The 23,690-nt window shown below is 39.9% G+C and overlaps 2 protein-coding genes across 7 annotated transcripts in view; one reads left to right on the top strand and one right to left on the bottom strand.

Moving 5' to 3' along the window:
* LOC139473830 (coiled-coil domain-containing protein 81-like) overlaps positions 1 to 4,016 on the bottom strand; it is a 31,694-nt gene extending 27,678 nt beyond the window's left edge. For all 4 annotated transcript variants that reach the window (XM_071256592.1, XM_071256593.1, XM_071256594.1 and 1 more), the window contains exons 1-4: positions 3,830 to 4,016; positions 3,614 to 3,675; positions 3,175 to 3,331; positions 67 to 323 (exon numbers count right to left, since the gene is read on the bottom strand). In XM_071256592.1, coding sequence (XP_071112693.1) covers positions 67 to 323; positions 3,175 to 3,331; positions 3,614 to 3,675; positions 3,830 to 3,911 — 558 coding nt within the window. In that variant the 5' untranslated portion in view covers positions 3,912 to 4,016. The remainder of the gene's footprint in view (positions 1 to 66; positions 324 to 3,174; positions 3,332 to 3,613; positions 3,676 to 3,829) is intronic.
* Positions 4,017 to 5,989: 1,973 nt separating this feature from the next.
* Positions 5,990 to 23,690, top strand: part of LOC139474020 (protein C-mannosyl-transferase DPY19L3-like) — a 48,986-nt gene continuing 31,285 nt past the window's right edge. Inside the window, exon 1 of one of the 3 annotated variants that reach the window (XM_071256877.1) lies at positions 5,990 to 6,092. The gene's annotated coding sequence lies outside the window, so the exon portion shown is untranslated. Of the gene's footprint in view, positions 6,093 to 23,348; positions 23,441 to 23,690 lie in introns of those variants that run through there. The other 2 variants (XM_071256879.1, XM_071256878.1) reach the window with 2 other exon arrangements.

The raw sequence follows: 23,690 nt of genomic DNA, 5'->3' as shown, positions 1-23,690 counted from the left end.
CATTGTTATTTTAATTAGAAACACCATTAAAAAGTAAATTCACAGGAATGTAAATAAATAACTTACATTTTGTAGGGCATCCACAAGCCTCCCTGATCCATCCATTTGCCGAACAAACTCCTTGAAAAATTTCATCTTCACTCTGTTTTCACGAACAGACAATTTTCCTATTCCAGTAAATGTAAGTTCAACATTTCTTTTGGCACCTACAGCTCGGGATACTGCATTAAGGATTTCCTTCACACAACGTTCCACAGTGTCACGATCAAATGGAGTTTCAAATGATAGAGCAGCAAAATTGAGAGGCACCACTGGGATCTGACCTGGTAGGAGACAAAACAGATTGAATCAGCAAAATTGCTAAGGGATTTATCTAAAGCTACTCAGAGGCTGATACTCAGCCCCAAGTCTGCAGCAAATGTCAGCAAAAATTCCCAAATTGGAATTAATTATTTCCCAGTTCAAGGTGTTATAGTTAAAACTAATGTTATGGCTAAGTAGACATGGTAGAGGTGACTCATATTTCACTGATAACAGGACCATTATAGGGGAAGAATGCACATGTTAAAATTCAAAGATAAAATGTTTTTCTGTATTTAGGAAAATAAGAACCTAAAATATTTCCAATTTTGAAACAAATAACAATTTTTCCCAGTTTGCAGGCAGGGGCACTTAGATTTGATCATAGTTAAATCCATCTTCCTGAGGCAAGGGAGTTAATTGACTGTAAAAGTCCAGTTTCCACCCTTGCCAAACTAGTCTGGAATTTCTGGGCTCGATCGTGGTGCCACCAGTGGCTATTCCGAGGTATGTCCCTCCTACTGACCAATCAGATTCCACCTCTCACATCACTGCATTTGCTTCAAACAAAATGGTGGCACCCAGTCAAGATGATGTGACCGATAATCAAGCTCTATACTGTAACAAAATGGGTCTTACTTCGCGAATTACATCAAATCATGTTAGCACCTTGATTAAAAACATGAAAAGATTTGAAAAATATCTATTAATGCTAAGTTGACGGTACAGATGCTTGAAAATCCTGCAATTGGCCGAAATCTTCACGGCAGTTTACAAACCAGATGTCAATTTCGCCACGTGCTTTTGATTGGACTATGCATTGGCTCTTTAGTCCAGCCAAAACAGCCTAGTTCGGCAAGGGTGGAAACTGGACTTTAATAGTCAGTTAACTCCCTTGCCTCGGGAAGATGAGATAAATCCCTTAGATCATAACTATAAAATCAAGTACAAGCTATAAAATATAATGAAAAAATAAAGGGGTTGCAAAGGATGCCAGTCAAAATGAACAAGTAGACGTCAGACAAGGCATTTTGGTAAAATATGGAACATTTTACTTCTAAAAAAAATCAGGCATTATTAAAACAGGTGAATTAAAGCATGTACTGATTTATGATGGCTATGCTGGACCAATCTTAATTACTGTTTGCTGGATATTCATGGACAATATGACCATAAAGCTGGAGGCAAACAAAATAAAAAAAGATAAATTGATGTTGCTTTATTGCATTTGATATTCATATGTGTTTTCTCTTATGTAAATATCATTCCATTTTTATACACATTTTCATCATATGTTATATTAGAGCTACCAATGAATGTATCATTACACCATTGATGCACAACAAAGACACATCCTATTCAATACAGACATATCTGTACACCACAATTATATCTATCAATATTTTAGAATGGAAGGGCCAAAAAATTAACATTTAATAAGCAATTCAGTGGGTTTGGTGAGTAAAATTCAATTAACAAAAGCTGTCAGCATGCATTATCATGATAATGTTGAATCAAGAGCTGTTTACTTACACTCACCAATTTTCCAGTGTATGCAATTATTTACTTAATTCATTACAAATGGTTATTTTTACTATTTGGCCCACACCTCTGTTGATCAATCTAACAAATCTCATATGAGTAAGGCATATACTTCTTTTTTTTAAATCAAGAAGATATTTACTGCTGATCCTATTTTTATTTATTTTATAGCAACACATATGTTTGATCTACCTTTAGAATACTGTACCACAAACTTTTCAAACAGGTCACAATACCCTATGACGTAATTTGTTGTATTTTGTTGCCAGTCACACCAGCGAAACAATGCCCTGTGACGTCAGGGGTTATCGAGTGTGCATAAGCTCTTCTCAGTGACCTATCATCTCCACTGAATAGGCCCAGCGATGTTGAGTTTCTAATAAATGCTTACTAAATATAGCCTGTGGCAGCGAATTTGATAGAAAACGCCAGTTTATTAAGCACTTTTATTTTCAATATAATTTGTTTTTCTTTTTTTCAAATGGCTAAAATGATTATAAATGGGATTTAAAGTGAGAATCCTAGTTCATTTTTATTTCTTTGTATACTACGCTGCAATCTAGAAATACCTCATCCTTGTTCCCGGCATTTATAGTAAGCATGGCAATTTAAAAAATGTTTATTCCTCCCTCGTTCCTTACTATGATCCACATTATCCTTGCAGTGTTCCCTACCACACTTTTCTGTCACAAAAATCATCTGACAAATTATAAAATACCATGTCAAGCATGCGCACCTGCAAGGTCATCGCCTGACGCCGTTTTCGGTTCGCACCATATCGGCTCATTCCTCGCCACTCAGTAATTTGTATATTACTGAATGAAACGAGTGTGCCAAATGGCATTGGGATCACTTGTAAGCGTCTGTAGACTAAAGTCACAAGACACCATGCCAACCCGTGACCTTTGTAAGTGTCTGTCACCTATTCCACCATTTTCATTCAGTTCCATAACGTCATAGGCATGTCTAGGTAAATTTGCACTTAGTTTCACAGTGTGGACGTAGCTCAGTCGGTTAGCTGTCGGCCTAACAATCCAAAGGTAGCGGGTTCACATCCGACAGATTTTTACAAAAACTGGTTTCTTGTCTTTTTGACATGTGACCTACGGCAGTGATCATCCTCACAAGAAGTTGTTGTATTGTACATTCTAAAGGTGTATTGTACATTCTAAAGGTGTATTGTATTCTAAAGGTGATAATTAATCTAAAACATGTGAACACTTTATTCATAATAGACTGAAGATCAAAGATGTGACAATTTGCATCACTCATAGTGCAGAATATCACTATGTCTCATGTTTTATGTCATACAGTTTCAATTGCAAAACATACCTGGTACATGATACCTTGTGAACTGTAGTCCATGAGTTTGGGCAAATTTCTCTGAGATATTGAATACTGGTCGTTGTATCAGAACAAACTTGTTATTTCCAATATCTAATTTCTTCTGAGAAAATGTGAATGTACCCAGAACAGGTATCTGTACACCCTGAAAAATAACAAAACACATAGGGCTAGTATTTATTGTTGTGGTACCAATGACATTCACTCAAAGCACATCCTAAGTCTTTGTGCAACTTAACAAATTTATTTACTATAAAAAAGTTAGATTGTATTGTGTATACAACTTAGCAATTATTCCTGGAATGAACTAATACATGCTGTTCAACAATCGGAATGTATAATATAAATTTCAATGTGCTACAAGACCAGAGAACATCCAGAACATCATATATTATGTTGCTTGTCACAAGAAAATTTCATGGCTCACCTTTTGTTGTGACATCTGCTTGTCAATAAATGCCGATACATTTTCCCAGACACTGGCAACATCTGAAATTATTACAAACAGAATCGGTATTACTTCCAATCAGTAAACCACCAATGTTTTCAATCAACATTACAAAAAGTTATTGTTCTAATAATTTGACCCTAGCAAGTGCTCCCTTTACTCATGAGTGTTGACAAAAAATCCTTGTAGACTCACCATCTTCGGACAAACTGTCACGAATGCTGGAATATCTGCCTTTTTTGGCATCTGCCAGTAATCCTTGCATTGCTTCTGTCATGTTGAAAGTCTGAGAAAGTTTCCGTTACTTTCTATGGCATGTTTAATTATTTACAAAGCGAGAAGCTGAGAACATTATGGTGGTACGCCTTGGATCCAGTTACTATCAACGTTGCCAGGGGAGCGCGTGCCTGATTGGTCTTCCGGTGTGACGTCACAAGTAAAGCTACCCAACATATTCTTAGTTCCGTACAAGATTAGCATGCTCTCATGACTTGTTATAATAATTTAATGTAATGGATTAAATGGAACACATAATGTCATTGATAATTTATTCTGATTTATAAGAATTATTCTATGACAATCATTTGACATAAATCAGCTTTATTTGCAAATATATATTATATACCTTGTCCATGATTAAACATAATATTGGGCCCGTGAAAACCCGGGGTAAAAAAGGTCTTCAGAAATCCACGCCTATCGTAAAAGGCGACTATGCTTGACGTAAGAGGCGAATAACGGGATCGGCTGGTAGGGCTTGTTGATTGGTTTATGCATCGTATCCCAATTGCGTGGATCGATGCTCATGATGTCAATCACTGGATTGTCTGGTCCAGACTCGATTATTTACAGACCGCCGTCATAGAGCTGGAATAATACTGAGTGCGGTGTTAATCCACAAACAATTAAATAAACAAACAAATATAATATATTTTTAAAAAAGCCCCCCCCCCTCTCTCTCTCTCTCTCTCTCTCTCTCTCTCTCGGGATAGAAAAGGTCTTCAGCAACCCATGCTTGCCGTAAAAGGTCACTATGCTTGTCGTAAAAGGCGACTAACGGCATCGGGTGGTCAGGCTCGCTGACTTGGTTGATGCATGTCATCGATCCCAATTGTGTGGATCGATGCTCATGATATTAATCACTGGATTGTCTGGTCTAGACTCGATTATTTACAGACCGCCGTCATATAGCTGGAATATTGCTGAGTGCGGCGTTCGAATCCCGGTTCGCCCCGATTATGTTCCTAGGTTTGTCAGTACCATACCCGTGCTCGTGGGTTTCGCCGAAGCGGTAAACGCCTGAAACCTGCATCACTTCGGGCTTTCCTCCCCCATCAAGCTGACACGCCGCGATATAACTGGAATACTGTTAAAAGCGGCGTTAAACCCAACTCACTCAGTCACTCTGTGTCATGAGGAAAATATAACTCGCTATAACATGCTAACGCTGCTTTAACACAGAATCCAAGTTCTAAAACGACCCAATTGTCTGGGAATATAGATACTTTTATCATAATACACTCAGATATAGTCTATCATTGAAGATGGTAAACCTCCCAACATCAGCACTAAAACTTGTGAACAAAACATAAATATAGCAATATATCCCTTTGAAAGGAAAATTAAATATATTTTCGCCATTCATATGTAGACATATGTTCAATAAATTATTTCTTTAAATACCTTTATCTATAACAAACAATGTACCTGTTTAATATTATTCATATTTGTTTACATCTCGTCCATCTGTACATCGGACCCATATTCGTTTTCTGTACATACAGAAGAGCTAGAATACTTCCACAAATATGAAAGATGATATCGATACATGTAAGAGTGAGTGAGTGAGTATGGTTTTACGCTACTTTTAGCAATATTCCAGCAATATCACGGCGGAGGATACGAGAAATGGGCTTCACACATTGTACCCATGGCGGGAATCGAACCCGGGTCTTCAGCGTGACGCTTTAACCACTAGCCTAGTATAAATTCGACAATATGGTAGACAAGTGCTTGACTTTTCCTTTTAATAAGTGTAAAAAAAAAGAGGACTTGGCTTTCACAACACGACAAGGAATGATTATGTTTATTGTCGTTAATTGTATAAAGCTGAGGCGAAGACGTACATATAGATATAGATGTATGCTTTTGCGTGAGGGGACCAAAAGCTTATTTCAGCAAACGAAACGGTATCTGCCGAGTTCTACCGAGCTGTTCCGATTGATGTAAGCTCCACACAGCGATAGCCTGTTCCCGGAACTCTCTGCACTACTGCATGTGTAACGAAAGCGTCACGCGCTGGGAAAGAGCTTGCGATGTTACTAAGGGAGATAACTCATTGCGTTTCGTCGCGGATGATTTGAGATAGTTTGGCTGATGATGTGGACGACTCTGAGAAGCTAAAGATCAACGCTGCAACACCGAACAGATATCGTCTTTTCCATCTTTTTACAGTTATGTAAGTAAGCTGTCGTGTAAAATTACTCATAGCTTTTTGCATCAATTGATTGCATTTGTATCCTGTGACCGAAAAGTAAAAGTTTGAACTTGAAGTTTCTTGCGTTTAGGATTAGACTAACCATCTAAAATCGATATTGGGCCAATAATTTTAAAATCTCAAAGATATGAAAGGATATGCATGTCAAGAAATTGGCGTCAGCCATGTCCAAAAGCATCCCCATTCTAACTGGGATTGTATTGGTATGATCAGCTACAGTTAATTGTTTGTTGAGATCATTCAGATTTGTAATCATAAGGTTTACTTATCGATTATCATCAGTTGCAAAACGTAACAGTTTTGTCAACACTTAGATCTAGTCTATGAAAGGTTAGATGTTCTAATGGCAGAGCTTTGGAAATAATGTCAACAGCATATTTTGATTCAACCACATATCCATCCTATTCGAAACTTCCATATCAACTAGTGGCTAACTAAATCAGACGATTTTTTAAAAACACCAAAATATTCTATTCAGAATGAACAATAAAGGCATTGTCAGATTGGCCAAGTGAAATACTTGTAAATGACAAGAAAGACCAATTATAGGAGTTTTAATGCTTGAAGCACATAGTTCATATATTTACACAAATCCATTCTTTGACACCTACAATGTGTCCACACATCTACACATTCATATGCAGTCTAATGCTGTTGTCACTCATCATACAAATTACACTCAGGAACCAGGTTCGATTCCCCACTTGGGCACAATGTGTGAAGCCCGTTTCTGGTGTCCCCAACCATGGTATTGCTTGAGTACTGTTGAAAACGGCATAAAACCATACACATACACTCACTCATACTAATTACATGTTTAACACATTCATATGTGTACATATGTTTGATGTTCACTGTTCTTTGCACGCCATGTTAGCCACCCTGTGAAGATGAGGGTTAGAATTAGTCTTCAGGAACCCATGCTTGTTGTAAAAGGCCACTAACTGGAGCGGGTGGTCATCCTCCTTAACTTGGATGATGCATGTCATCATTTCGTAATTAAGTAGATCAATGGTCATAATGTCAATTACTCGGTTATCTGGTCCAGACTCGATTATTTATAGATCACCATCATGGAGTGGAAATATTGCTGAGTGTGGCGTTACACCACAAACAAACCATGTTAGCACAAGCAGCACTAATCATTTGGCAAGAACCTTCTTGATTATGACATCCATTTGGATACGCTTATGTGACCACAAAAAATGCCATAGACTGTCAGTCATTTAAATAAATTTTCAGATGTTTGTTACCCGGTATTTTTACGCCGCACTTTGGTGCAGTCTGTAATAATCGAGCCTGGACTAGACAATCATGTGATTGACATCATGAGCATCAATCCATGCAATGGTCAGCGAGCCTAACCACCTGATCTCGTTAGTCGCCTCTTACGCCAAACTTAGTTGCTGACAACCTATTCTACCCTGAGTCTTCACGGGTTCTCACTAGAAGTAATTTGAAAATTCAGATACAAGGAGTATCAGTTGGAGAAACGTTATCAAGATGTAAAATTGATATTTGGGTGAAATGTTTTCTTCTTTTTACCTAAAAAATGTATAATCATTATACTGCTGTTCTTGTCATGTTCTGTTATATTCTGTCTATCATTTGTGAAAGTTTCAATACTCAACCACAGGATTCATGCATGGTCATGGTCCAATCCTCTGTTTGAGGCCAAATGATACTCAAATAAATGTGACTCAACACCTGTTTCAATTGATTATAATTTGACCAAATTCTCTATTCATCCCTGTGAATTTAGATCAGAGTGATCAATACCAAACCAGATGTGTGCCATTTGTCATCATTAAACTATTTACCACCTGTCATCAGATTGACATCTCTGAATTAATGTTGCATGTTATGTTAATCTGATTATGTCTCTCATTGTCATTGTTGACTACCAACACCCACTATCTGTAAACTACCAACTCCAATTATCTGTTGACTACCCACACCCACTATCTGTTGACTACCCACACCCACTATCTGTAGACTACCCACTCCCACTATCTGTTGACTTCCCACACCCATAATCTGTTAACTACCCACACCCACTTTCTATTGACCAGGGTTAGAAACTAACAGTTTTTGTCCACTGGTCCTTATAATGATAACGTATATAGCAAAACCCTTAAAAAGGGCAAATTTCTACTAGTCCTTATTATGCCTTTAGCATTGGGCAGTTTGGCAAGGACTATAGGACTAGTGCAAATTTCTAACGCTTTTGACTACCCACACCTACTATCCCACACCCAATATCTGTTGACTACCCACACCCATAATCTGTTAAAACCCACACCCACTATCTGTTGACTACCCACACCGACACCCACTATCTGTTGGCTATCCACACCCACTATCTGTTAACTACCCACATCCACTATCTGTTAACTACCCACACCCACTATCTGTTGACTACACACATCCCCTATCTGTTGACTACCCACATGCACCATATATGTTGACTAACAACACCAATTATCTGTAGGTGACCCACATCCACTATCTGTTGACTACAAATTCCAACTATCTGTTAAAAACTCACACCTACTATCTGTTGACTACCAACACCCACTATCTATTGACTACCCACACCCACTATCTGTTGACTAGCACACCCACTATCTGTTGACTACCCATGCCCACTATCTGTAAACTACCCACTCCAACTATTTGGTGACTAGTCACACCCACTACCTGTTGACTAGACACACCAACTATCTGTTGACTACCCACACCCACTATCTGTAGACTACCCATGGCCACTTTCTGTTGACTACCCGATCCCACTATCTGTTGACTCCACTATCTGTTGACTTGCCACATCCACTATCTGTAGACTACCCACATCCACTATCTGTTGACTACCCACTCCCACTATCTTTTAACTACCCACTCCCACTATCTGTTGACTAGCCACATCCACTATCTGTTGAGTACCCACTCCCATTATCTGCTGACCTCCCACTTTCTGTTGACTACCCACTCCCACTATCTGTTGACTCCACTATCTGTTGACTTGCCACATCCACTCTCTGTAGACTACCCACATCCACTATCTGTTGACTACCCACTCCCACTATCTTTTAACTACCCACTCCCACTATCTGTTGACTAGCCACATCCACTATCTGTAGACTACTCACATCCACTATCTGTAGACTACCCATATCCACTATCTGTTGACTACCCACACTGACACCCACTATCTGTTGGCTATCCACACCCACTATCTGTTAACTATCCACATCCACTATCTGTTAACTACCCACACCAACTATCTGTTGACTACACACATCCACTATCTGTTGACTAACAACACCAATTATCTGTAGGTGACCCACATCCAATATCTGTTGACTACCCACTATCTGTTGACTACCCACATCAACTATCTGTTGACTAACAACACCAATTATCTGTAGGTGATCCACATCCACTATCTGTTGAGTACCCACACCCACTATCTGTTGACTCCCCACTATCTGTTGACTATCGACATCCACTATCTGTTGACTACCCATGCTCACTATCTGTTGACTACCGACACTCACTATCTGTTGACTACCCATGCCCACTATCTGTTGACTACTGACATCCACTATCTGTTGACTACCCACATCCACTATCTGTCGACTACCCATGCTCACTATTCATTGACTACCCACACGCACTGTCTGTTGACTACCCACACCGGATATCTGTTGACTACCCACACCCACTATCTGTTGACATCTCAGAATTAATGTTGCATGTTATGTTAATCTGATTATGTCTCTCATTGTCATTGTTGACTACCCACACCCACTATCTGTAAACTACCAACTCCAATTATCTGTTGACTACCCACACCCACAATCTGTAGACTACCCACTCCAATTATCTGTTGACTACCCACACCCACTATCTGTAGACTACCCACTCCCACTATCTGTTGACTACCCACACCCACAATCTGTTAACTACCCACACCCACTTTCTATTGACCAGGGTTAGAAACTAACAGTTTTTGTCCACTGGTCCTTATAATGATAACGTATATATAGCAAAACCCTTAAAAAGGGCAAATTTCTACTAGTCCTTATTATACCTTTAGCATTGGGCAGTTTGGCAAGGACTATAGGACTAGTGCAAATTTCTAAAGCTTTTGACTACCCACACCTACTATCCCACACCCAATATCTGTTGACTACCCACACCCATAATCTGTTGACTACCCACACCCACTATCTTTTAACTACCCACATCCACTATCTGTTGACTACAAATTCCAACTATCTGTTGAATACTCACACCTACTATCTGTTGACTACCCACACCCACTATCTATTGACTACCCACACCCACTATCTGTTGACTAGACACACCAACTACCTGTTGACTACCCACACCCACTGTCTGTAGACTACACATGCCCACTTTCTGTTGACTACCCACTCCCACTATCTGTTGACTCCACTATCTGTTGACTTGCCACATCCACTATCTGTAGAATACCCACATCCACAATCTGTTGACTACCCACTCCCACTATCTTTTAACTACCCACTCCCACTATCTGTTGACTAGCCACATCCACTATCTGTAGACTACTCACATCCACTATCTGTAGACTACCCATATCCACTATCTGCTGACTACCCACTCCCACTATCTGTAGGCTACCCACATCCACTATCTGTTGACTACCCACACCAACACCCACTATCTGTTGGCTATCCACATCCACTATCTGTAGACTTCCCACGTCCACTATCTGTTGACTACCCACTACCATAATCTGTTAAATATCCACACCCACTATCTGTTAACTACCCACACCCACTATCTGTTGACTACACACATCCACTATCTGTTGACTACCCACATCCACTATCTGTTGACTAACAACACCAATTATCTGTAGGTGACCCACATCCACTATCTGTTGACTACACACTATCTGTTGACTACCCACATCAACTATCTGTTGACTAACAACACCAATTATCTGTAGGTGATCCACATCCACTATCTGTTGAGTACCCACACCCACTATCTGTTGACTCCCCACTATCTGTTGACTACCGACATCCACTATCTGTTGACTACCCATGCCCACTATCTGTTGACAACCCATGCCCACTATCTGTTGACTACCGACACTCACTATCTGTTGACTACCCATGCCTACTATCTGTTGACTACCCATGCCTACTATCTGTTGACTACCAACACCCACTATCTGTTGACTACCCACACCCACTATCTGTTGACTACCCATGCCCACTATCTGTTGACTAACCACACCTGCTATCTGTTGACTACCGACATCCACTATCTGTTGACTACCCATGCTCACTATCCATTGACTACCCACACCCACTATCTGTTGACTACCCATGCCCACTATCTGTTGACTACCGACACCCACTATCTGTTGACTACTCATGCCCACTATTTGTTGACTAACCACACCTGCTATCTGTTGACTACCGACATCCACTATCTGTTGACTACCCACACCCACTATCTGTTGACTACCCATGCCCACTATCTGTTGACTACCAACACCCACAATCTGTTGACTACCCATGCCCACTATTTTTTGACTAACCACACCTGCTATCTGTGGACTACCGACATCCACTAGCTATTGACTACCCACACCCACTATCTGTTGACTACCCATGCTCACTATCCATTGACTACCCACACCCACAATCTGTTGACTACCCACACCCACAATCTGTTGACTACCCATGCCCACTATTTTTTGACTAACCACACCTGCTATCTGTGGACTACCGACATCCACTATCTATTGACTACCCACACCCACTATCTGTTGACTACCCACACTCACTATCTGTTGACTACCCACACCCACTATCTGTTGACTACCCATGCTCACTATCCATTGACTACCCACACCCACTATCTGTTGACTACCCATGCCCACTATTTGTTGACTAACCACACCTGCTATCTGTGGACTACCGACATCCACTATCTATTGACTACCCACACCCACTATCTGTTGACTACCCACACTCACTATCTGTTGACTACCCACACCCACTATCTGTTGACTACCCATGCTCACTATCTATTGACTACCCACACCCACTATCTGTTGACTACCCACACCCACTATCTGTTGACTATCCTCACCCACTATTACTTCGAGTCAAATCCATCTCTGTCAATGCAACCCAGAGTGAAAATCGCACCTGGCATCTGATAATGTGAAGAACGTAATGTATTGAATTGAAAACTTTACTGTTTTCTTGAATATGATTTATGTATCCTAATACCTGTAGGATTTATAATATCAGTAGCCCGCCTACGTGGTCTAGTGGTAGAGCGTCCACCCGGAGAGAGGAAGGTCCGGGGTTCGATCCCCGGCCGCGTCATACCTAGAGACGTTAAAAGATGGTACTTGTTGTTACCCTGTCTGGCGCTCGGCATTAAAGGGCTAAAATAAGGACTGGTCGGCTCAGAGTCAGTATACTGTGCCTGAGTGGGGGTATTCAAGTTAAAACTACGGCATGGTATCTCAGTGTGCTAGCACTATAAATCGGCATCAGTCCGGACTAGTACAAGCAGCCACACACACACATGCATGCACGTCGCTATATAAGTGCAATAATCTTGGACACGACATTAAACCCAATTTCACCTCACCAATAATATCAGTAAACCATGGACAGTGTTTATACAAGCAAGTCATGAAAACTTGTTGCTAAGCAACTTGTACTTGTGTTTAAAGGACTTATAGTTTATTTCTAAAATTAATGAAGTGAATAATGTTAGCAGGATTAGTCATGATGATAATGAAATGCGTCAGTTTAGTTCTTTAAGGAAATAATTGTCAAGAGCTGATATGATTCCCTGATCTTCAGTGTAATGTTGATCAATGGAAATAAATTATGTGCCAAGGATCAGCATGTTATCCAGCAATGTGTGTGGCACCCTTGTATAAGAATCTATCCCATCCCTGTCAAACCCTACTTGGACTCTTGTAGGCCCATCTTGTTTGTCTCCCACACCCTACACAATCATTTTTAAGAGGAAACTCAAGTCTAGAATGGTTTGGCAAGTCTAGATTGCCTCAGCAGTCAAATTATGCATTGTTCTGGGCTTCATTTGGATTTTTTTTGTTATTTTGTACTTGTAGATAAGTTGTTTTTTTAAAGGAGATAACTTTATTTCTGGGACTAAATGTTAGTCTAGGGTACATCTTATGATAAGATTTACAGATATGTGTTGATATTCAGATAATTCAGGAATCAGTTGTGGATTTGTTGATGAATTCCATCAAAGAGAGGACATGTTCTGTATATTAGTGTCTTTCAGAATCTAGTTTACAACAGCTCTTTGAAAATGTGCAATATACTATTGTCAGAAAAATTGAACTCTGGGCTTGGTCATACCAGAATCCATGAGACTGCTGAAAGTGTATGACATATATCAACAAATTAGTGTACAGGGATTTATCTGGACGTGCTCAGGGGCCAATATTCAGGCCCTAGTCTGCAGCAATTGTCAGTAAAGATTCCCAAATGGGAATTAAATAGTTTCTACTCATATAAATGTAGTTATGACCAATGTGATGCTTGGCCGAGGTACTTATATTCCACTGATAACAGAATCCCAAAAGGACGATTTTTATTTTTACATGATTGTATTAAATGCAGTGTTAAAATACCTTTGAAAATAAGGCAATAATAGTCGTTGTTTTAAATCACAGTTTTGAACAAAATATCAATTTTTTCCAATTTGTGTGCCAGTGGTATTTAGTTTGAAATCCTGATGTGTTTATATTGCATCCCCATGGAACATTTGATTTTCACAAGCTTGAAGTGATAAATACACAGTAACTATTGGTCAATGAACGATTCATTGTGAATTATGAATTTTAGTTATTCCCATGGTGTTGGAGCATGGATTTGATGGATGTGGTTGTTGACTGTCACACTCTCTGCCCCGGCAACCCGCAGTGGGACGAAGTAGCACAAGTTTGTTGTATCCCCCTCAGGGCTGTTTCCATTCAACTCCTAGTAAAAGCATTTACTTCCAGTGCAAAATCAATAACAGCTCAATGACATGATTACCCATTGATCCCATGGCAGGTGAAAGATTGGAGCGTGTATGTGCAACACTTGATTTGGGGTTTAATTGGCTGGCCACTTTTTGATAGCTAGGACTTTATCTGTGAGTACACTGTATCAGTGAATAGTTTCTGTTGACAGTCGTTATACTTGCGTAGTCGGTGGACACGAGATAAAGACTTGAAGGAAATTGTGCACATGTTAACCTAGTCAGTTGTCGGTCACTGTTGACATGTCACTTTATTTTCCAGTGAAATTAAAAAAAAGTATCTCCTCTGTCAATTCTATTGATTTATATTTATCAGGTATTACTTTACAAACTCATTTTCACTTTGATCCGCGTTTATTCTGTTATGTCACTCATCGACCCCATTTCCATGAAGTGATTCATGACGACTGTCATAAGCCTATGTTAAATACGGGAGTTACGATCACCGTAGTGTTACGATTAGAGTAGCTTCCCTTTGATGAAGGCTTTTGTTACCGGTATAGTGATCGGACCAATGGACTGCTGTGAAAGGCCATCACTTTAAGTTATTTTTGAACTTTAAGAAGTTACCTTGAAAAACTATATGTAGGCAGTTGTCGTTTGCCCTTATGGTAGTCATGCCATAGTCACGAACTACCGGTATGTTGACCATTGTCATTGCATGAGACCCGTGAAGATCCGGGTTAGAATAGGTCTTCAGCAACCCATGCTTGCCATTAAAAGCGACTATGCTTGTCGTAAGGGGCGACTAACAGGACAGGGTGGTCAGGCTCGCTGACTTGGTTGATGCATGTCATCGTATCCCAATTGCGTAGATCAATGCTCATGATGTCAATCACTGGATTGTCTGGTCCAGACTTGATTATTTACAAACCGCCGTCATATAGCTGGAATATTGCTGAGAATTGTGTTAAACAACAAACAAACAAACACTGCATGACTGACGAATCAATGACTGTGTGACATCGCACACATTCCAGGAAAACTTGGGATGTGTACTGTTTGTGAGATATGAGAATACTTTTTTGAATGACATATGATAAAGAGATTATCATGCTTGTGTGTGAATACATTTTCATTACTTTATGTTGTTGATTCCTTGTGTGTCTGCTTTCATTGTAGGCCTGAATGCTGATTGGTCGATTGAAGCCATATGATGTCACATAGCTTCATTGTTGTGAAAAATATATGACGTCATCTGAACAATAGGCTGACTTCAGAAAAGTCTCTCTGTATGGTTGACGGGCGGTCGGGTAGCCTAGTGGTCTAAAACCATACTCACTCACTCACTCACTGTATGGTTGACATTTCATACGTTTTGTTTTCATTTTCACTCATAAAATTTCAATGAGTAATATATAGAATAACCTGCTCGGAACTCAGAATTACAGATAATCTGTCCCTTGTAAATGAATGCTGTAAGTTACGTGCCAAAGCCTTGGGATTAATGCCATTCCTTCACTAAGGACATATAATCTTTAATACTTACTAGCTCATTGGTTATAGTCTAAGTACATAGCTTGCCAAGGCATGCAAACACAATATTATTTCTGAATACAGGCTACCATGCCAAAACACATTCGTGTGATAACCTCTATATATTTTCTTAAAATTCTTGGGACAAGTGTTGTAATGCATTTAGACTACTGAATATCGCATCATATGGTCAGGCTTATTGACTTAGTTGATACATGTCATCATTTCCCAATTGCATAAATCGGTGCTCATAATGTCAATCATTGGATTATCTGGTCCAAATTTGATTAATTACAGACTGGCATCATATAGCTGGAATATTGCAGAGTGTGGCATTAAACAACAAACAAACAAACAAACAAACAAACAAACTGTATATTGCCTCATCCATAACTCGGAAACAGTTTGATATTTCGTTATGAAACTTCGCATAAGTATCAAACACATGCTGAACTGGTGCCTTTTGGTGGTTTGGTATTTTCTGAAAAAATATTTTGTGTGTTTCTTTGGCCTGCATAAATCAGATTTAAGACTCAAATACATTGAGAAATTTATTTCCCTCCGATGCGGGATACATAGTATTTCATCAAGATCATGTGAACCAATCAGATCTCATGGAGGTATGATAAAATGTCATTATATACTTGTAATGGACCTGTGAAGATCCGTGGTAGAATAGGTCTTCAGCAACCCATGCTTTCAGTTAAAGGCGACTATGCTTGTCGTAAGAGGTGACTTACGGGATCTGGTGGTCAGGCTCGCTGACTTGGTTGATGCATGTCATCGATCCCAATTGTGTGAATTGATGCTCATGATATTAATCACTGAATTGTCTGGTCAAGACTCAGTTATTTACAGGCAACCGTTGTATAGCTGGAATATTGCTGAGTGCAGCGTTAAACAACAAACCAACCAACCAACTTGTATTGTAGGATGAATTGTAATGCCCTAATAGAAATCTAACTGTTCATCAATGAAGAAATGTAATCCTGTTTTAATTCAGTATAGAATCAGGTAAATGTACAAGAATTATTAGAGCTCCATTGGCCTGTAATGTAGATCACCCCTTGATATCAATCCAACTCAACACTAGCTGTCCTCGTGAAACCAACTATCCATGTACACTTTCAGCCCTGATTGATTACCATTGCCCTGATAAGGCCAAGGTCTATACAAGTGGCCCCATCTGTGGCTATGTCAGTTTAATAAGCCTGACATTATTACCAATCTTTGTGTCGACACCAACACCTAGAGCTCTTTGTGGCCTATCCTTACAGTCGTTGCATAAGTAGCACTTATTTCGCCATTAAGCTGTGCACGGTCATTTGTATGGATCATTACTTATACATTCAGACTTCATGTCTTGGAGACGCCAAGCGTTTCATTGTTGTGGTAAATTCATGCCTGATTTCATGGGAAATCTCATTGCATGTATCTGCATAAATGTGATTGTTACACTAAGCCTTAATCTTCTTTACGAACAAAAACAGGTTCTAGGTGGTTGGGGTATTATATTAATGGAACCTGTTATTTAGAGTAAGCGCCAGCTTAGCAGATTATCTGAGGACAACGGAAAAGAGTTTTGAAAGTGGTGGTTCAAATGTCTGTATGAAAAATGAAGTACTAAAATATGAAAGTATATAAGGATTGGAAAGTGAAGACAATGTTAATGAAGTGACTTCCCCAAATATATATGACAAATATATCCTGTAATGTCTGTATGGGCCATGTAGGGCTGTAGTGTTGCTACCATACAATAAAGAGTGAGTGAGTGAGTCTTTACGCCGCTTTTAGCAATATTCCAGCAGTATCACGGCGGGGGACACCAGAAATGGGCTTCAGATATTGTACCCATGTTGGGAATCGAACCTGGGTCTTCGGCGTGATGAGTGAACGCTTTAACCACTAGGCTACCCGACTGCCCTTACAATAAAGAAATATTCACTTAATGAAGTTCCATAGTTTACAGGAATGACAAATGATAACTTTGAATATCTAGTTATCAGGATATTCATTAACACAACTTGGATATTAATGTAGAGAACCTCTTCTGATTCTTCCTTATATTTATAAATATTACCTTTGTTTCTATTAGGTGTAATCTCTCAAGAAGTTGGATGTTTTCAGGAATACTGTACTAGCATTTAGCTATAATTTTGCTTTGTACAAATGTTGTAATTTCTACATTTTCAGAGTGTTTAACAAAACATTTGCTGGACACCATGCATTGGATATCTGTCAGACTGGTATGAAATCACTTGCTAAGTGCCACTTTCACTGGTGTGTAAATTCCCTCCTCCACTCAACCTTGTCAGGTTATTTATTGGCTCAATTCGATAGCCGCTTGTGACCCCAGAAGTATTGACATGCCTAGGTAGTTCACAGGGAGGGACCGCCTCAGGGAGGTCAGGGATCTGATCCCTCGCCACGTCATACCAAAGACAGTAAATAATGGTACTTGTTGTTGACCTGCCTGGCGCTCAGCATAAAGGGGATGAAACAAGGACTGGTTGTCTTGGAGTCAGTATCTGAGTGGGGTATTCATGTTAAGTTGCGGCATGGTATGTCGGTGGGCTAGCACTATAAAATCGGCATTAGTCCACACTGGTACAAGGAGCCACACTCATTGCTATAAGTGCAGTAATCTTAAACGTGACGTTAAACCCCATTTCACTTCACCGTCACAGGAAGGGTTGGTGGTGGTGGACTACAAATCAAAATATGACCGTATTCCAGACAAATCATTGCTATACAGAATTTCTAGCCCAATTTACAGTTTGAAGCAAATGAAAAAAAGAAAAAAACCATCTGTGTAACATGAGAATTCAGGGTTTAGTTTTGAACTTATTGTTGCATTTAAGGCTATTGCTGTCATTTTACTGGAAACAAGATGTCAGAGGACCAGTGACTGTATATTCTAAGCTCCGAAAAAGACGATGTGAGATGAAGCCAAGAAGCATGTGTGTTGTGTGTCAGTACCATTATCTCCCAATAACACACTTCCACAACCTCTCTACTTACGTAAGACACAGCTAGTGTCATGTTTTGTATGAAGAACAGGTACAACACACATACGAGGAGCGTTCAGTAAGTTTTGCAACTTCAATATAAGGCCAAGTCGCAGAATATCTTTTGCACTTTTATTTTTCAATATAATCTCCATTATACAATCTGCGGATCTATAAAAGTGGTATTAAAAGCTTGAAGGACAAATGGAATAAGTGTATTGAGATGAATGGAGATTATATTGAAAAACAAAAGTGTAAAAGATATTCTGCGACTTGGTCTTATATTGAAGTTGCAAAACTTATTGAACGCCCTTTGTACCATCCTTAAAATGTTGCTTTTGCTGTACAGTGATCATGATATGACAGGGGTGGTGGGGTAGCCTAGTGGTTGAAGCGTTCGCCGAAGACCCAGGTTTGAATCCCCACATAGGTACAATGTTTGAAGTCCATTTTTGGTGACCCCACTGTGATATTGCTGATACACACACATATACACGCATGCACGTATACATGATCGCCCACACACATATACACACACGCACACATGCATGCACGATTGCCACACACACACACACACACACACACACACACACACACACACACACACACACACACACACACACACACACACACACACACACACACACACACACACACACACACACACACACACACACATGCATGCTTGCCGTAAAAGGCGACTAACAGGTTCGGGTGGTCAGGCTCGCTGATTTGGTTGATACATGTCATCGATCCCAATTGCGTGGATTGATGCTCATGATGTCATGGATTGTCTGGTCCAGACTCGATTATTTACAGACCGCCATCATATAGCTGGAATATTGCTGAGTGCGGTGTTAAAAAACGACAAACCAGCCAACCAACCAACCACACATGCACGCACGATCACACACACGCAATATCACCCTTCCCCCCCACACACACACACACACACATACAGAGGATCAATGAGCATATATCAACACAATACTAAGACAATGCTTACAGAACAGACAGAACAGTTTTACTGATCAACAGCTGCAACAACTAATCTCAATTGTTGTGACTATTGAGTTTTTCCTGACTCTTGGACCATGTGGAAGGACAATTTATGAGATTCTGACAGTTTTGTATGAAAATTCACATTAAGTTTTCGATTTGAACAGATGCAAGGTATCTGAGCAACACATGATGCCAGTGAACAAGCTGACTCCAGATAATTATGTGTCGACTCTGTTGGTGATGTATTAGTATAATCCATTTTATTAGGACGAGGATTTGGTTAATTTTAATATTGAATCGATCTGTAATATAGTAAGAGTATATGATTATTTCAAATAAATTGCATAACAATGGCTACTATGCTGGTACGACTTTATGCACAAGGCAAATTTGATTTTGAGGGTTTTTGAAGTAATATTTTAATCTAACAAGCACAACAATCTTTTATCTTTAACAGTGTTTTGACAAGTACACCATGACTTTATTTGTTTATTTCAAATAGTGTGTTGTTTGAAGTTAGCCACCAGTATGGATTGTTTCCACATGATCATCCCAGCCTACACACACATAGGCTCAAGGCTTGAACAAACATAATAATTCCCTGGACACTTTCTGTTGAGGGCTTGTAGTGTCGATTCTGTGTAGTTACTGTGATAGACTGGGCTTCTTGAGCTGCTCTGTCTTCCCACAGGATGCTGTCTACAGCACTGGGACTGAGCCAGGTGAACTAGAAACACCATGAACTAGAAAAAACAATGTTTGGATGAAATATGAATGTGCAACAAAATGTCAGTTTGTATTGAAGGCCTATCCCTAGGGTTTGGTTGAAGTGGTATCTGGAACAAGACCTTTAACACGAAAGGTGATTTCTACATCTGAGGCACTGTATGACACATCACAGTGGGTGCACCGAGAATTAGCTTCTCATATCCACCCATTGGGGTAATGGAACCCGGGTGTCTTGTCTTGACCTACGTATGCTTTAACGATACACAGAAGATGAGACACGGGTCCTTGTCTTGACCTACGGATGTTTTACCCATGAAAGGGAGATGAGACGTGGGTCCTTGGCTTGACCTATGAATGTTTTACCCATTAAAGGGAAATGAGACGTGGGTCCTTGTCTTGACATACAAATGCTTTACCCCTTCAAGGGAGATGAGACTCAGGTCAGCTGGCAGTCCTAGAAAAAGTTAATTTAAGTCATTTTCACTTTAAGTCAAAATCACTTTCTGTTGTGTCATGTAGACCTAGCCGAAAATAGGCCCCATATCATTAAGCCTAGGTCCCTTTGTTACCCACTGACCACCAAGGTTACAGATAGATATGGTGGGAGCTAGGCTTCAGAATAGACCATTCAATACTGTAGAGATAAATTGATACAGAAACGCAAAACTGTGGTACTGCCTATTCATTGTGGGCGGAGAATGATCAAATGATAATAGTTTGAATTGGGGAAATGATAACCTGGGTGTACGGTGTAACATAGCCGTCTGTTCAGATGGCCATCATGGTTATCGGAATATGACCAGTTGTTTTAACAAGTGGCTGACTTTGATGAAAGCCAGTCAGACGTGACTGATAATTTGTTAACTTTGTGTTAAACATGGAAACACTGTGTATCTTTCTTCCATTGTGCTTCATGTTTGATGGTCTTAAACCTTGAAGTTTTCCTTCTTGTTGAGCTTGGCAAAAGTACAACTGTGCATGAATGGTCATGAAACTTAAGTGACTATCAAGAAGTATTTGTACAATAGGCAAGACGTTAAGATCTGGGATAGAGTAGGTCTTCAGCAACCCATACTTGCCGTAAAATACTTGCTTGTTGTAAGAGGCGACTAACGGTATCGGGTGGTCAGGCTTGCTGACTTGTTTGATGCATGTCATTGTATCCCTATTGTGTGGATCGATGTGCATGAAGTCAATCTCTCGATTGTCTGGTCCAGACTCGATTATTTATAGACTCCTGGAATATTGCTGAATGCGGCATTAAACAACAAACAAACAAATTGTACTGTTGGCAAGGTGGTTATCGTGGTCCTACAAGCAATGATCCCAGTGTCATATCATGTTATTCCTTCAGTCACATACAATTTTTGTTTGAATAATCTAAGTGAGTGAGTGAGTGAGTTGGGTTTAACGCCGCTTTTAACAGTATTCCAGTTATATCGCGGTGTGTCAGCTTAATGTGTGAGGAAAGCCCGAAGTGATGCAGGTCTCAGACGTTTACCACTTCGGTGAAACCCACGAGCACGGGTATGGTGCTGACAAACCTAGAAACATAATCGGGGCGAACCGGGATTCGAACCCACAATCATAGGTTTCTGGCGTGCCCAAGGGACGCAACTCTGCACAGCGAATCGCGGCGCCTTAGACGACTGGGCCACCCGTGCCCCCGAATAATCTAAGACATTTATCAATGAAACATGACAGGATGGCAAACATATTTCAATTTGGAAACCACATCGTAGCACATGCCATAAATCAACAAGAAACAAATATGCTTGCGAGAAATCTTAGTTTCAACTATTGCATAAAAAGATACTGAATATATATATATGTGACCAAGCATGAGATAAGGGACCTTATGGGTGAAATGTCACATGTTGACTTCTCACTATATTTATTAGTTATCTTAGGAACACAAAAATACAATTCACAAGCTTCAAGTTATATATATTACAGAAATACATGACATCACCCATTTGGACTCATTTTCTGCAAAGTCCCATTTGGACTTATAACTCTTTATGTCATACTTGCAGTTTTTAGATACAATGTCTAATTAATTGAAAGTAGAAGTGAATGCTGAAATGTTTTGAAATAATGTTTCGATTACATGACGAACTAACGAGAGAAAAAATAAGATATTTTTGTATAGTCCACACACAAGGCTATTTTTTACTGGAGTAAGAGGATGTCAAATGTCCCTCTTTGTGATGTCGCACCACAATTGTTTCCTGGGACCCATATGGTCACTTTTCTCCATATATTGCAAAGGAAAGTAAACTTATGTTGGAGACACACTGTGAAGTATTTCTGCTTCAACTGAGTGAGTGAGTTTGATTTTACGCCGCTTTTAGCAATATTCCAGCAATATCACGGCGGAGGACACCAGAAATGGGCTTCACACATTGTGCCCATGTCGGGAATCGAACCCGGGTCTTCCGCGTGACGAGCCAACGCTTTAACCACTAGGCTACCCGACCACCCCTCTGCTTCAACTGAGAGTGAATACTGGCATAGACAGATTGTTGAAAAACTAGATCTGTTAGCAGGGGGTCTTGTCCACAGTGGTGAATGGAGGGAGAGAGGCCTGTATTGACACAATTCTCTTATGAATAGAACTGTTTAAGCTGGCAAACCTGTATAGCAGTGTGCAGTCAAGCCCAACCCTGCAGGGTAGTCACAAGAGGGACTCTGTCAAAGATTCTCATGTCAATTTTCCAGCTTGAATGTTCATCCTGTAAACCATTACCACCACATCATATGTAATCTCGTGCTTGATTCCTCCCCAAACCCACATTAATTACAATATTCAAATATTTAAAGTAACTTAATTTATGACTCGGTCACCAAGATCAAATAAAATGAAGAAATGTGTGTTTATTAAGCCCCTCAATAGTACAGGAAGACCTGGCGACGCCTTCCTGTGTTACCTTGATGTTGAACCACACGGATCATCTTGTCTGCTGCTTGTGACAAGTAACTAAACCCTTCACATCCATAATAGACAAAGTAATGATATATTTACAAGCTGTTTTCACAGTAGACTGTGTTGAAGGTGGCAGAGATTCACAATCTGAAGATATGCTGCAGTCTGTATTGTTGCCAGCTAGCCCATGTCGGTATAGTGTCTCAGTTGTGTCTCAGTTGTGTCTCAGTAGTGTCTCAGTAGTGCATGTTTTGGTAGGAACAAGCTTGTCAGATCAGTTCTGTAACACCTTGAAGGAAAAATAACCAGTATATATATCCAACTGTTGACTGA

Source organism: Haliotis cracherodii, unplaced genomic scaffold, assembly GCF_022045235.1.
Source record: "Haliotis cracherodii isolate W230 unplaced genomic scaffold, xgHalCrac1.p SCAF_3, whole genome shotgun sequence".
Classification (NCBI taxonomy): domain Eukaryota; kingdom Metazoa; phylum Mollusca; class Gastropoda; order Lepetellida; family Haliotidae; genus Haliotis; species Haliotis cracherodii.
Note: the sequence above shows the minus strand (reverse complement) of the source record. Positions and strands in the feature narration are given on the sequence as shown.